Genomic DNA, 15995 nt, shown 5'->3' on the forward strand with positions numbered 1-15995 from the left:
AATGAGGCATGAATTTAATAGTGGACACAACTTACCTCCTGAGTTTTCATTTTTAAACTAGTCCAGTGTATCCTGAATTATGTTACGTGTGTGTGTGTGTGTGTGTGTGTGTGTGTGTGTGTGTGTGTGTGTGTGTGTATGTGTGTATGCACGTGTGTGCAGAACCAAACAGCCAAGAGCTCTCCGGTTTGATGGCTTTCTGTTATGACTCCATTATGCTGATGGCTTTGGTTCAGTTCCAGGTTCTCTATGATTGTGTGTGTGTATGTGTGTGTGTGTGTGTGTAGGGTGGCAGGAAAACACTTCACAGCATCATTAAGGATAGTGGAAGCCTCTCTGCAGAGACTGGCTCGCCCCTAAAGTTCCTGAACCTTTGAAAAGCACTACACTTGGAGGAGATGCAGGTTTAGTTCCTGAGTTCCTAAAACGGTTCTCGGTCCCCTGGGAAAATTCATACAGTAAAAGGTGTTAGGTACAAATGATTATTTTATTGACAACTGAGACAACATAGTATTTTAACTTCAGGACAAAAGCACTTGTTTCCTTTTTAAATGAGTGCAAATGTGCGATGGTCAGCTCATTATTTCTTGTGCTGTGTTTACAGTAAGAGACACCACTGTTCTGTACTCCTTTGACAGAACACTGACAAGACCCCATTCACACAAACACAACACAACCAGGACTGATGAGGACTGACTATTTGTCCAGTGCTACTGACTAAATAACAAGTTCCATGAGGTAACTAGTGTGTGTTACTTATGGATACCCATTACATTTGACTGACTGTAGATTTAAAATGGTTCTGTTTACAACACAAAATAAAATGAAAAAGAGACATCAGCATGAACTCACATGTTTAGTGAAACTGGAAAGACTATGATATAATAGTATAAACTGAAAATTAAAACACTCAGGAAAACTGTCTTTGTACCACCTTTCTAAATTGTAGTTCACTGCAAATCTTTGAGACAGCATGACTTTTAAATTAATGTTTTCATGCCATACCCATATGTACCGTAGCCGCTTTGTAACTTTGTTCCTTTTTTTTAATGTTTTATCAAAGCCACAGCTGTATCCTGGATGTTGGTTGGAAAAGGAGATGAGAAACAGCAGAATAAGCCATGGTGGCTGGGTTACTGTAAGTTATTGTGCCATATTGCATGAGAAATTAGCCTAATTTTGTTAATTATTTTGGACAGTTGTGTGTTTGTCATTAATTTAAGTTTAAAAGGAGGTAAAGTGGTATGACACTCGCCGCAGAGCCGTTCTCCAACATATTGCAGTTAGACTACAAATATTGCACATACATTGTTTTCTTATTAATGTACATTTACAGTAGGTTGCATAATAGTATGTCCTTCTTGTACACACACACTCACACTCATTGTGCATGTATGTGTTCCAGGCTTCTTCATCACGGCTACACCAGGAAGGTCCAGTCGCTGGGTGTGCGTCCACACTGTAAGAGAACAAAGGCCATGAAAAGGTTGCGAGAGAGGCTCCGGTCCTCCGGGGCCCGAGCAGTAAAATAATTTTTGTAAATCTCACGTCACTAAGCACTGAACTTCTCTCGCTTAATTGCGAGCAAAACACAAATCAAAAAATGAAATCAAATATCCGTAAGCAAATCTGCAAACTCTGCCACCAACAGAACACAACACAACAGAGGAAAGGAACTATAATAAAAATCAAAACAAAATGTTCCCCAATCCGTGACAGCCGCAGAGACAAATCCAATTATTTGTGTCTCATGTTGCAAATTTGTTCTAATGGTCGAAGTGAGAAAGTAAATAAACGCCTGCGAAGGGGAAACAAAAGAATGTGATTTCTAATTAACTTGAAAGAGGAACAGCAGGGCGACTTAGTAAACCCATCTTTCATCTGCTGCCTCAGACCACTCGTTTGTTTGTTGCACAATGTTGTCTTCAAGAGAGGCGGGAGGAAGAGTGTGTGTGGGGGGATAACACTGCACTGCTTCCCTCCAAATGAAATGTCAACAGATTTAACAGCTCTGCAGAAGGAGCGCAGCGTTTTTCAGCGTTTTGTCGATTTTATTGTTCATTAAGCTTTGCTGCCCCCCCCCCCCAATCTTCCTCCTCCTCCTCTTCCACTTGTTCGAGGCTTCATTTGCAGCATCTTGGCTTTGAAGATCACAAAAGGCTGAGGCAATAATTGGGTTTGTGCAATTACAGCGAGCTTAATGAGAGAATCCAGGAGTTTGTCTTGCTCCTATCTCCAGCTCTCCACACTCCACCATTAGGCCGGCAACTGTCTCTCTCTTCCGCTCTCTCTCTGAAGCGCTGTCGACGAAGGAAGATGTTATCGGGTATAAAGACGTGGTCAACACATTCATAACGCACACCATGCATGCATAGGCCTGAATGATGGAGAGAGCAGATATGCTAATCACCTGCCCCAGACTGACCAGAAAGACAAAACAACAAAAACACAGAAAGTAAAGAGAGCGAGAGAGAGAGACACAAAGCAAAAGAAAAGAGGACAAAAGTCACTTGTTGAAGCGATAAGCCACATCAGCTAACCAAAGTGTTTCCAGTCAAAGTTTATGATTCATAATCAGCTTGTCATCAAAACAACTAAGCAAGGACGTGCTGACTTTTAATTCAACCCCGTTCAGGACTATTTGTGAAAACACTGGTAAACCAGAAATTCCAAATCTCTTTACAGATTCAAATTGTTTTGTTCAGCTTAGTTCAAAGATTTAAAATCACTAACTATGTGTAGTTTGTTAATTTGTTTAAGCCAAGCCGTGCTTGACTGTCCTCAGTTCAGTCATGGATTCTAAGAAGTGGCAGAAGAAGTATTCAGATCCGTTTCTTGAGAAAACGTACTAATACAACTGGTAAAAAAAACTCTATTACAAGTAAAAGTCCTGCATTAAAATCCTACTGAACTAAAAGTATTGATGTAGGGGCCAGACCCCTTTGGGGGGGGGGGGCAAGATAAATATCAAGACGGTCATTAGATGATAAATGGAGTAGGAGAGAAGGAAAAACAATGGTCTTTGTATTCATCTTTTTGGACTTTTCTCTAGTCTTTTTTTGTAAAATGTTGACGTCTTTGGGTCTCAAACTATTATTTGAATTAAACCATCTGAGAAGTTTGGAAGGAGAATGTCTCCTTGGTGGACCTGCTAACAACTCATAGATTCATCTTAAATGTGACAAGGGGCCCCGACTAGACACTCATTTTTTCTTAATTGTTAATCTTTAACAATGTATTGTATTGTAAGTAAAGTACAAGTACCACAAAACTGTACTTAAATATAATACTTGAGTAAATGTACTTTGTTACTTTCCACCACTGAGAAGGTTAATAGCTCAGCGAACAACTACTTGCAACAGTGTTATTACATCGATTCTGCCTGTAGCTTTTGCAGTCTTTCTGTGAGAGGAGCTACAATGCAAAAAGAAACTAATTTGGTCGGTGACATTGCTGATTCAGTACAGTTTAACTTGAGGATTCCATGTTACAGATTTGTTCGTTCATGTACTGAACACGTCTAGTCAACTCCACAGCTGAACAGAAACTACCAAGAATCTATAAGCTAAAGAAGGTCCCCAAGTTATTTGATTATATAAGTTTATAAGTTATATAAGATGATTAGGTTTTCACCTCTGTGAACCTCCGAGACGTAGTTAGGTTAGCTAACGTTACTTTAGCAACAAGTAAAGCTATCTGTCCATTAGGAAACTCCATAAATCACCTTGGTACTGTGCTCTGTCGTCAACTACCCTCATAACATTACTGACATCTTTATGACAAGTTCAAATAGTTCCACTTTACTTGAGGTCAAGTATGTCATTTACTCATGACACAATTATAATGGTCTCATGACAGTCGTCAAAACCAAGCACATCTGACAGTATAATGTAATGTTAACACACAAAGCTAAATAGTTTCTTTAAGTTTGATAATTAGGCCTGCTATGGCATGTTTATGACAGGTTATGTTTTCTTGGTTAATGTCAAGTTGTCATGACAAAGACATTTTGGTCTTGGTTAATGTCAAGTTATCATATCAAAGACATCACAAACAATGTCAACTTTGCATTAAAAGTGACATAATTGACCGAATGAAACTTAATGACAACAGTCATAAACCTTCATACAGACTCCTTCATGTTCATGACAGGTGTCATGTCAGTCTTATGAACCCACCTTCAAATAAAGTGTTACCCAAACCTTTACAGAGGCTGCAGTTTGGCAAAGTGAAGATTTGGTGTACGCTGCACCAAGACCTTCTTAGTCTGATAGTGATCTCAACAAACCATATGAGGTTGAGCTCATACCCCTACTAATAATAGGCTCCTACTAATAACAGCACAATAAAAGAAAGCCAGCGATACATAACACGCTCATTAACACAAATCAAGCCTTCAGCAAAGAACATTATGAATCTGTTTAAAGCTGCAGTGCTGCATAGACTGTAGAGGTGGCGTGTTTGTAGGCCATGTACAATATTACCAAGTCATTACTCATTACCTAATAAGATATTTCACTTATTATCTACTTACAGGCAAGATAATGCATGCTGGGGGTTTTGTTCATAAAGTAACAACTTAATGCTTTTATCTCATTGAGTTACATAATAATCACTCAACAGTCCTGTAATGCAATTATGGAGATGTACGATAAGTTAATATTTGGAGGGAATATTTGTTTTTGTTAGGTCTTGCCTTTCACCGACCATATTTTCAATTCAGTGAGTCAACATTTTCATTTTTTTTTCATTGAGGCCTCTTTATTGTTGGTTAGCAAATATGTGAGCACTAACAAACAATGTGACAGTACAAATGTTCTAGGCACTGTCATTTAGTTGCACAACTACTGCCACTCGCACTCCCACCATTTATTTTGAAGGATGCTGCTCTTCCAACTTTTTCTCCTTCAATCACATCACTGAATGCTTTATTCAAAGTAACCTATTACTACATGAAAATAGAGTCCTGAGGGTGACAGGAGTGTAAAGAACACAGATGCTCAACCAGCTGCTGCTGCTAAGCTAGGGGAAACATCTGTCGGATGTGCGTGTGTGTGTCTGCATATGTGTATGCATATATGCGTGTGTGTCTGTGCATCCACCAACCTGTATATCTGTGAGTTCCTTTGCTATCCGTGAAGTCAACTGTGAGTTTTTATCATGACAGGGGATATGCAAGTTCTGAAACACACAAAAACACACAATTTTAATAACTGAACCGACTCTGTGAATCTACTGGTTACAACATAAATTACGAGAACATAGGGAATATTAAGTAAACACATTATGATATTAAAACAAGAAGCCACAGGGTTCTGACAACCTTCTAAAGATGAAAACTGTCCATGTGGTCAGAAGAGACCGTGAGCCTCATTCATCAAAGAACTAAGCTTCTAAAAGTTTTTAAACTATTCACATAACTACTTTGTATTAAAACGTACTTATTTGAAATTATATATAAAAAATGTATTAAAATAAACACAGCATAACTATTTTACAGTGTAACTGCAATAAAAGGGGGCTCAAGATACAGATAAGTCCAACGTCCAAAATGGGAAGACTTAACGCTAAATACTAAGAATACAGACAGCAGCCGGATAGCTTAGCTTAGCATTAAGACTGGAAACAAGGTCAAACAGCTAACTGGGCTCTATCTTAAACTAATAATCTTGAGATTACAGGGAAAATAATTAATTGTTTGAGGAAAACATTTTCCAATTCTATTATATGGTTTGTTATTGCTAGGACACAGCAAGTGATAGAAACCAAGGAAAGCACATTGTGATTCACTAAGAAGGCTTTAAATATGTAATGGTAAAATCAGACAGGATTAAATATGGGAAATGTCTACAATACACCACAAACCATTATTTATTTTCACCTAATTTCACATAATTGGCTTTGGTTTATATTAGTGAACAGAGAGATACATACAGAATGTGTTTGTCTGCTGCTCTTTCTTACCTCTCCCTGGTAAACAATGTGTCCTATGGGGCAGATCATGCAGGCAGTACCGGAGCCAAACATCTCTTTGACCCGCTGCTGCTTCAGAGCAGAGCACAGCTGGCTCATGGTCAGGTAGCCCTCTGTCACCTTAAACTCACCCTGGGAAAGAGAAGAGAGCGGAAAGAACCAGAGGAAATGAGATGCCTAATTTGGAATATTTATCCATGCATGTTGACCTTTATGGTTTTGTTTTTCTCACCCATTTCCTGGTTAGTTCCAGGATGCTCTGTCGGGTTACACCTGGGAGTATGATACCGTCCAGAGGTGGAGTTGCAAGTTCCTCCTCTGAAAAAGATAAATTAGTAAATGGAACAAAACAAAACATAAAAATTGTTAAGGCAAACTGGAAAAAACGTGATTACTGGAGATGCTATTTGCCATTATGTTGTAGTGACGTTGTTCTTCCAGTAGAGGTCTAATTTGTAAAAGGTTTTGTATCCAAAGCACATTACGTAACCTTACCATGAGCGTGAACGTTGTTTGCATCTGTGGTGCAAATGGAACAACCCCTTTGACCTCTTGTCCCAAAGCTAAAACTATTCTATGCACTGCAACTCTGCACCTACATCTTCCACTTCACCTAGTTCTGGTAGTGTGACTAACCTCCATCCTCATTGATCCAGTGCAGGAAGATGTTCATGGTTCCTGCCTCAGTGATCTGGTGGTCCTCTCCGTACAGCCACATGACCTGCTGACACCCATAATCCGCTGCTTCATACTGGGCAGACAAAGAACATCCGTAGTTCCTGCAGAAATCCAAAGCAACAATTGTAATTAGGAGGAGTGTAATGCTGAAGATTTGCAGATTTGCTGCACTTGTCTTTAAGGATTCAGCACCCAGATATTGGAGTTGAGTGCACTGATTGATTATCAGTGAATAAAAACTAAAACATGCACACAGTTTGTGCCTACCCACCCTCCCATCTTGCAGTCTCCAGTTCCTCCTTTCCAGGCCCGTGTGTACTTTGGGTCGGCCCACAAGGACAGGGCCTCAGCCTCATTGTTGAAGTAAGGGCCCGCTTGACACAAGATCACATACAGCAAGGCACGGGTAGGCTTTTTTACACCCAGAGAGGGCTACCGTGGACACATAAATACACAGCAATGTATTTAAAAGAAAACAAACCTTCTGCTTCCACAAATTATTGCAGCACGTCACAATCCTCCTTACCTCAGTGCTAATAAGTGTTGGTCTGATGTACAGACAGGCTGAGTCTGAGTGAGGAACCCAGTCCTGGTCAATCTCTACCAGTCGCTTGATACACTCCAGCAACTCTGACTGATCAAAGGCCTGGAGGAGGGAGTGAGGTGGAGAAAGAGAAAGATAAGGAGAGTGGAGGTGAGAGAAAAGACAATAAAAGACTGGAGGGTGGCTATGGCGCTGAGATGAAATCAGAAGTGGAAGACTGAGTTGAACTTGTAGCTGAAGTTACAGTTTGAAGGCAAAAACAGTCATTTGCTCATCACTGTCACCTATCCTTTCATCAGCCCATCCATCCATTCATTCCTCACTTCCATCTTACAGGTAGACAAGCTCTCCTAGCGGATTTGGACATGCGGCTCATGTTGAGCATCGGCCTGAAGAGACGCAGTCGGTCGTCATCCCCACGGTACACCTTCAACCCTTCAAACAACTGGTGAGAAGAGAGGAGAAACTAAAGAAAAGTAATACTGTATCACAGTGAAAAATTTTGAATTTTGAATATATTTAACAATTTAGAGGAGGATTTCCTGACCATAGGGGTTGAGATCAGGGCCGTAGCCAGGATTTTAGAAATACTGAGGTCATGAGTTCATGACCCCACCCTGACACCAAAAAAATGCGTCCAAATTTTTTATCATTCTGTTTTTCAATGTTTTTCAATTTTAGAGTTACATGGTCAATTATATTTTCTTAAAATTGTATTTAAATGGAGCAGTTCTTTCAAGGAATTTCCTCCAACTGTTTATAAACTGTTTATAAACTCAACTAAACCCGGAAATAATTAGGAAATTACATGCCCATAAAATAATGCGTTACAGGTTTATTTCCCAAAATGAAGGTCTAAATGCAAGAAAAAAATTCTGGTGGAGAAATACTAAATCATTTATTTATTTAGTAAAAGTTACTGGGTCTAAAAACACTGGAAATAGCCTGCAAAACACCAGGTTGCTAAAACAGAAAAGATAGGACATGACGTCAGTGTCCTCAGTGGCAGCTACGGCTCCGGTTGGGATCTTAGTTGGGTCCTTCTGGGGTGTCTTAAGATATTCTTATCAAACTGGAATGATGAATAACAAATACCTATTAATACCATTAACAAACCTGTCATTTTCCCTCTTTCTTTGATTTAGTTTGGTTTCTCTGTATTTAAACATCCATTATGCGTTTGGTGCAATGTGATATTATGTTTTAAATAATGTACTGTTAAAAAATATTGGGCAAGTGCTCAGCTTCATATTGATACGATCTTTGCCGTATGTAGTTAGATCTTTTTGTGTTTTGAATATGTTGAAACCCTCATCCAGGAAAGGTATAAAAAGTGAGGCTAAAGTTTGAATCCTTCCTGGTCAGTGTACCTGTACACCGTAGTGCAGTGACGAACAGGCCGGGTGGAGTGACAGGTTCCCAAAGGCCTTGATGAGCGGAACCTGCCAGCCCTCAGTCGCACTCCACTCTATGGTCAGCATGTGGTCAGTGAAGACGGTCCCGAAGGCAAACATGTCCGGTTTGGTCTTTGGAGTGGAAGACAGCTGGATAACCAGGTCAGCTGCCTGGTTAACAAACACAGAACAGAACAGCAGAGGAAATAGTGACATTTTAGAAGAATCTGCATGTTTTATGCAAGAATGGTGTAGTCCCTCATTCGTCCAGGAGTGTTCTATCGTAGAAAAGGTTTCAGTCGTAGTCGTCAAGACGTTTCGGCTCCCATCTGGAAGTCATTCTCAATTGAGAATGACTTCCGGATGGGAGCCGAAACGTCTTGATTCTGAAAACAGTGTCCAGATGACTACGACTGAAACCTTTTCTACGATTTATGCAAGAATCTGTTCCTAATTCGCTCATGTCATCTTCCTCCTCAACTTGCTCCAGTTTACTCATGCTTTTTGCTCTTATATTGTTGCGTAACACCTCTATTACACCTCATTGTTTTCAAGTCACAGACATATTTTCTTTTGTTTGCAATCCTCACTTCTGAATGCGTGTAATGTTACTGATAATTATATATACTCTTCTGAGAGAAATACTGCACAACAAATTACAGTCATTACAAGCTAAAACCAGAGTTGGTTTAGGATTTAAGTTTCTGTTCATACAAAGGACCACTCTATAAGCCATGGAGAGCCATATTTGAGGCAAGTTTACTGCAATGTAGTCCACAACCTCCAAGATCTCCTGCAGTCCTTCAAAGAACTGCTCTGTGGGAAGAACCCCTGACTTGAATAGTCTGCCATCTGACTCCGAGTGTACTCAAACCTCAAGTCAACAGCAGACCTGACAAAACCTAGAGGACAGAGGGGCTGTTGAGGTCTGCCACGAAGTGCGGTGCCTCTTTCAAGTCATTGGTGTTCAAATATTCATCCATAATTTAACAGGAGAAACAGAAGAAAGAGCAGAGCCAGTCTCTTCTTTCTCCAACTCTGATTGGCTGTTGTCGTCATCACCTCCATAGAGCTGCTTGGGTTTGTCAAACAAGTAACGATCCACAGTGTCCTGAATAGGCTGAGCTGAGGAGTGGAAAACCCACTGTGCACTACCTGCTTAGCACCAAACAGCAGACTGACACAGTTAGCAACTAGCTGGTGAACACAGTGGAGCATTTAGCAGCTAAAGAGCCAGATATTTCCCTCAGGAGTTGGTGGAGACCAAAAAACAGAGATACAAGAGAAACAACAACGTATGCTTGAAGATGGTAAAGCCCCTTGAGGCAAATTTGTGATTTCTGATATTGGGCTATATAAATAAAATGACTTGACTCTGAATGAATGTTGTTGCTCTGTGACTGCTGCACATGTAAGTAAGCAACCGTTTGCTATCAAGTCCGCCATATCAACTGACAGAGGCGATGATATCAGTCAGTGATGTGTTTACAACTTGTTTCCGCTGCCCCCAAGTGGCCACAAAAAATAATTGCAGGTTTAAGAATAATATCCCACTGTCATTCATCACTGTTATTCCAATCTGTGTTTGGCCAGCAGGGGTTGCTGTAACATTGACAGTGTGACAGGCTGATTCAAAGACATGAGCCACAATTCACCTCCAGTGCTGCAAAACCAGACACCAGAGCAACATCAATGAGACTAAGACATACAGAAAGGAACTGTAGTCAAAAACAGGGTGATACTTTATGTATACCTGCATTGAAGCTGTCTTCCTTAACTACCCCATTTAAAGGTCAAAAGTCATGGTTAGATACAGAATAGAACAGCATCATATTAACATTGGAAGGGCTTGAATCTGAGTCACCAGAGTCCAATATGTCCCTATACTGCATTATGGCGCTACAGTAACGGCAGGTTGAGAATATGTGTCATTTTTTAATCACAGAACAAGTGCTGTCCTTTCCTGCTGTTCTGCGAGACTGAGTAATGTGATCCTTCTTTTAAAGAGACACCTCTTTCTGGTCTGCCATTCAGTTCGTTATCAATTCCAGTTGGCTGGGATTAGACTGCCTCGTCATCCCCTCCCTCCTGGCACAGGCGGGGTAGCATGTGCCATAATCCCAGATTACAGTACAACACCGTGTGAAAGTGGTCAGAGTAATGCCTTTTTCCTGCTGTATTTTATATTCGTCTCTGATCGTCTATTCAGTGTTCCATCACATGCCCATATACATATTAACACACTTGTTGTTTCATTGCTTACTTTTTAAAGTTTGTCTTCTCTGCTACTGTTTATTCTCCAAACCAAAGCCAACACTCATCCTTGTGAATGTGTGTTGGTGTGTGTGTCTGCACATGTCCACCCTAATCTCTACCTGAGCCTGCTGTCTACTGCTCAGGCGTTCAGGGTCAGAAAACAAGCAAAGCTCCAGCTACTTAGCGTGAGCTGGGAAAGTGGATTCTGCTGAGCAGGCTGCACCAGGAGGAAGAGGAGGACGGGAGTGGACGCTGGTCATGTCCTCAACAACCCCCCCCCCAACAAAAAAATGTCGACAACATTATTCTGTTTAAAGAGAAGCTGAGAACCAAATCAAATGCCTTAGAAAAGACTCGTTCAGGTTGACAGCAAGTGGACTCTCAAGGCCTTTCAGTGCTGCTCCTGGCAACATGAGGACAAGAAGCAGTGCTGGAATATCTTCTATGTGGAGCAACAGGGGGGATTTTTAAGTGTCAGGAAGCCAAGGAATCATCAAGATGATGCGGCTGGAGCAGCTACTGAGGGTAGGTTCTCTTAAATCATATGAGACAGTGGCCTTTACTAACATATATTTCGAAGTTTCGCATACCATCTATTCTACAAACCAAACAGCCACAACACACTTAAATAACTTGTTTCAATACCTTAAAGCTTGGAATGATGTTGTCAGCCATTGGAGTGGTGGAAATGTGGAAATGCTGTTCCTGAAAACAATTTGAACATTTTTAACAAACATCTGTCAGCACTGGTAATCAGGATCTAGTAGAGTTTTTTTGTCAGGGTGAGCAATATACTCCAGAATCCTCCTCCTTCACATTGCTGATAAAGAGTTCACATATTTTCTCACAACATGTTGCAAACTTATTCCTATTGAAAAACTGAATTGAAAAAAGAACTGCTGTAGAGACCCTATGGGCCGTCTTTGGTATTATGAGTATTGTACATTTGGTATTACCATTACTCATGTATAATATTGTACATGAGTATTGGTATTTCTCTAAGGAATAACAATCATCATGTTTCAACTCAATGTGAAAGTGGGTTTTGTGTATGTGTAACATTTTTTTTAATTGATAATATCATTACAGCTCATTTTCTATGATTTCTGGCCACACTGTAACAGCTGTTGTGTTTACCATCACATTGTTTAATGAAAGCCACATTGTACACTTTATCAAATATCTTTCTGAATGCAGGTGTAAACAGATATGGGCCTTGTGATAGAATTACTGTATATCATTGGCCTTCACAAACTACATATGGCTTTACATATAGACTAAGAGGTGACACTGCACGATAGCACTCCACAGCAGTTTGAAGTAGGTCTATATGTCCGAAAACATCAGTAATTTGGCTGTTTTAATATAGGCTATTATTATTGTGTATTTACACTTACTGCCAGATTAAAGCACAACCTGCATCACAGATATTTAGCCCTAACACTCACACACGTAGTCTAGTAGTCAGTATTGTAGGATAAGTTACCTTCAGAGCAGGAGAGACGTCTGACCCAAACGTTGCTGCCATGTAAATTAAACCGGTTGTGCACCTTTAAGTCCTCCCTACTAAACCGCTTACTGACTGCTCAGGTTGAAACCAGTCCCATTATTGTGGTGTCAGGACACCAAACATCCAAGTTAACCCTATTAATATTTCAACAACCTTGACGTGGTGACACTGAGCTGCCATGAAGTACGCCAGTGGCACAATGTCAGTCACCGTGGAAAATGTACGGCTTTGTTTTTGTCTTTGTTTGTTTTGTGTTTATTTTATTTAAATGTACAGGCTACCACTGCCATATGGAACCTTCTTTGTGAGTGTGGTGAGGAGCAGGCTACTTGTAGTTGAGACACTAAAAAGGCGGGTGGGGGGGACTGTGCTCAGGGACAATATCAAAACAATTTACACGTGTTCATCTTATGGACTTTCAAAAACTTACAAAAATAAAATAAAATGAAGTTGTCCCGTAGGCTGTTACATGCTGTTGGGTGCTGTGTCCCCTTCCAGCCGCTGGGAGGGGGTGCCGGCTCATTTTTAGAGTCGTGAACATCCAGTGAGCTTTTAACTCTTTCTGTCTGTCTCGAGCGCTGAGCTTCAAACTACCTGTGCGCGTGCTCTCTGTGTGCGTCCGGACGGTTGGCCAAACATTTCGTCGTGGATATTTGCTCATACAAGCTTTACAAGGTAACAAATATATACATCCAAAGGCTATTTTATAGAGTGACGCAGAAGGTGGGGTTTTTTTAAAAACATTTTTAGACTTGGTCAGGTGCATATGTTCGTATGGACGTACATTTGCGCTCGAGTCGCTGACGAAAAATGTTTTAAATGTTCCTGCAGTGTGGCTGCGTTAGCCGGACACTTTGATCTTCGAAATCTGTTTTTTGCTTTTTTTTTTTTTTTTTTGGTTGTTGTTGTTGATGATAAAGAATATCTTATTCTGCAAATTTATTGTGATGAAATTAACTGGAATATCCAGTTTTTAGTTTTCTTATTTCAACTGCAGGGAGTTGTATTAGAGAAAACGAGATATTTGCTGAAATAAATGTCATTGTGTTTAAAATTCGTAAACAAACTCTTGAATTAATTAGCTTGTTTGCACACCTGGAGCCTAAGTAGGGGATGCTTCGAATTTGAACACATTTGCTTTAATCTTTCCACACTGAGAAGCCAGGATTTGAAATCTAAAACCTTGTGGACTGTGCAAGGACTCTTGTCATAATTTAGTGTTTGGTCCCTTATTAAGTTTGTGTGGTTAGGTAGGTTATAATTTGATGCCCCATCTGTCCCTCTTTTCTTTCCTCTCCATCTTCTTTTCTTAGTCTGATAGCCATCTTGGAACTAATAATAACTATGTGGCATTAGGTGACTTGTATCATCCAATAGCTGTCCTTTTTCATATCGGGATACTCCATATTGGTCTCAAATACTCTCAATTATTCTGTGTATGCCTGCCGTTTATTGTATTTCCACACTGCAGCTCAACCAGAAAAATAGTCCTGTACAAACTGAAGGTGCCAGTTATCCAGTGCATCATGGTGTTATGCTACTAGATATAACCATGGCTTTCTCAGTGTTTTTATAGTTCCATGTTCTTTTGTCTCCATTTAACTTTAAATATTGTCTGCTCCTCTCTCCCCAGACTTCAGCCTCTCCTCAAGCCAGGAAGCCAGCACTGCAGCCCTGCCATCAGCAGCATGGACTATTTCACGCCCCAGCCAAATCGTCGCCACAACCCCGTGGACAGCATCTGCCGCAAACTGCAGACCATTCAGTGGCGCGGTGACCGAGAGCCCAATTCACCTTTCCAGATTCCCAAACTCTCCTCCAGCAGTTACGACAGCCCACAGTGTGGCCTCAGGCACAACCTGGAAGCCATCCTGAAGAAAGGGGCACTCCACAGAGACGAGGGGGAGAGGGGGAAGGAGAGAGTGAAGGGGAAAGGGATGGGTATGCCGAGCTCTGCAGCTTCCCAGAGGAGCAGCCTGGGTCCCTCTGTCCCTCTGTCCACCCCTTCCACTCCAGCTTGCAATCCCTCCACACCAGCCAACGTCACATACACTATCACTAGCACTCTGGGAGAGAGGAGAGGTGCTGATGGGAGTGATTTAAGACAAGTTAAGACATGGCAGAGGTATTGTTCAACGCCCACAGGCCAGTCCAAAGACTCCCCTTACTTTACATTCACACGAGGAGCCCAGTCGGTGCAGCCCGAGAACGAGAGGCCGAGCAGGAGCCCGCCTCTGTCTCGTACCTTCACCCCAAACCACAGCACCCTCTCCTACAACCTCAACTTCTGCTCAGCAGAGACGGGGAACTCAGAGTGTGAGCTACCCTACCCAGCTCTGGTTGTGAAAAGACTGTCCATGGGAGATGGAGGTAGGCAGGAGCGGCTGCTGGCCAGCTGGGATGCGTAGGGATTGTGTGTGAAAGTTCGTTCTTGACCTTGAAAACAGTAGTTTGACACAAAAACCTAACTCAAGGACCACTTACTACCTTTTTCCAGAGCTTTCAGTCACATCTCATGGCTCTCAGGAGTGTGAGATGCGGTTGAAAGCTCTGGAAAAAGCTTGTAAATGAACCTTGGGTTAAGATTGCCTTGTGGATTATTTGGTGTAAACTTCAGTTTAGTTTGCTGTGTAATATTGGCACCAGCAAGAAATTCTTGAAATTCCTGGACATAAGTTTTAGGTTGAAGACTGGAGGTTTTGCATCTTGGGAGGATGTTTAATTTCTTCAAAGGAAAGTTTTTATTACCCCAAGTTTGAGTTTCAAAACAGGGAATCTGATACTAACTGCTAAATAGTAATAATGTGGAGGAGGAGAAGAAGAGGGAGAATGCAGCTACAAGAAAATTCCAAATTCCAGTCTGTTTACCTCCTAGAGGAACAAAATTGGGGCTGAAAACTTTAGTAGTACAAATAGAAAAATCACGGACTCCAACAAAGTAGTTCAAAACCGATATTTCAGTTTTGTGCTTACATGTTCCATATTTATTAAGTCATTGCACAGAGAGTGGGAAGGACAAAGGTTAATGGGGGCCCAGTGCCTAGTTACTTTGTAGTTGTAGCCCCAAACTAACTTGCCTGGTGTAATTTTGTAATGGATAGTGTGTCTGGCCATCATACTGTTACAGTTGTTGCTGTGCCTGAAGGAAAATGTACTTGTGCATGTCATGTGCTTGCTTTGCTATGCAACTCAGTACACTCTGTGTTTGGTTTGGTGTGTGTTTTGTGTGTTGCTTATTCATGCTCAGGGTCCTCAATGGCCTCTGAAAACAGGAAGGAAAATATGGCAGAAATCAGTCTCATCTGTGAAGAGAATCTACTCGATACCATCTTCCATGCCTGTGACACCCAGCGCCGAGGTATGCGCGCGCACAGACAAAAACACACACACACACACACACACACACACACACATACACACACAAAAACACACACAGTTACATGTGTGGCATGTATGGTGGGTCACGCACTTCTGAGTGTTTTTCTGTGTTGAGGTAATTCCCCCAGCTTCCAACAGTCACAGTGTCAGCATTGTCTGTCTTCCTCTTGTGCCTCCTAGCATTGGCAACACAAATCTTTTCCTTGTATCCTTCAGCTTATCTCATCTGTTCAGAGATTTCTGTGTTTTCTCAACATTTTCA

The 15995-nt window shown here is 41.2% G+C and overlaps 2 protein-coding genes across 11 annotated transcripts in view; one reads left to right on the top strand and one right to left on the bottom strand.

The window, feature by feature from the left end:
- Positions 1 to 474: 474 nt before the first annotated feature.
- Positions 475 to 12570, bottom strand: bcat1 (branched chain amino-acid transaminase 1, cytosolic). Of its 2 annotated transcripts, XM_044186149.1 has the most exons (11): positions 12332 to 12569; positions 11491 to 11550; positions 8566 to 8760; positions 7530 to 7640; positions 7178 to 7297; positions 6923 to 7083; positions 6610 to 6752; positions 6206 to 6291; positions 5965 to 6105; positions 5107 to 5181; positions 475 to 1459 (listed from the first exon to the last, which is right to left on the bottom strand). In XM_044186149.1, exons 1-11 carry the CDS (start codon positions 12371 to 12373, stop codon positions 1421 to 1423), a joined length of 1173 nt encoding a protein of 390 aa, XP_044042084.1. In that variant the 5' UTR covers positions 12374 to 12569; the 3' UTR covers positions 475 to 1420. The 2 variants fall into 2 exon arrangements, with proteins under 2 accessions (XP_044042084.1, XP_044042085.1); XM_044186150.1 differs by lacking the exon at positions 11491 to 11550 and having other exon boundaries at positions 12332 to 12570.
- LOC122871248 (lymphoid-restricted membrane protein) overlaps positions 11203 to 15995 on the top strand; it is a 34501-nt gene continuing 29708 nt past the window's right edge. For 3 of the 9 annotated variants that reach the window (XM_044186132.1, XM_044186136.1, XM_044186137.1), the window contains exons 1-3: positions 12826 to 13030; positions 13989 to 14725; positions 15603 to 15713. In XM_044186132.1, the coding sequence (XP_044042067.1) occupies positions 14044 to 14725; positions 15603 to 15713 (793 nt within the window). In that variant the 5' untranslated portion in view covers positions 12826 to 13030; positions 13989 to 14043. Of the gene's footprint in view, positions 11371 to 12825; positions 13031 to 13445; positions 13606 to 13988; positions 14726 to 15602; positions 15714 to 15995 lie in introns of those variants that run through there. The other 6 variants (XM_044186138.1, XM_044186139.1, XM_044186135.1 and 3 more) reach the window with 4 other exon arrangements.

Source organism: Siniperca chuatsi, linkage group LG23 (genome assembly GCF_020085105.1).
Source record: "Siniperca chuatsi isolate FFG_IHB_CAS linkage group LG23, ASM2008510v1, whole genome shotgun sequence".
Taxonomy (NCBI): domain Eukaryota; kingdom Metazoa; phylum Chordata; class Actinopteri; order Centrarchiformes; family Sinipercidae; genus Siniperca; species Siniperca chuatsi.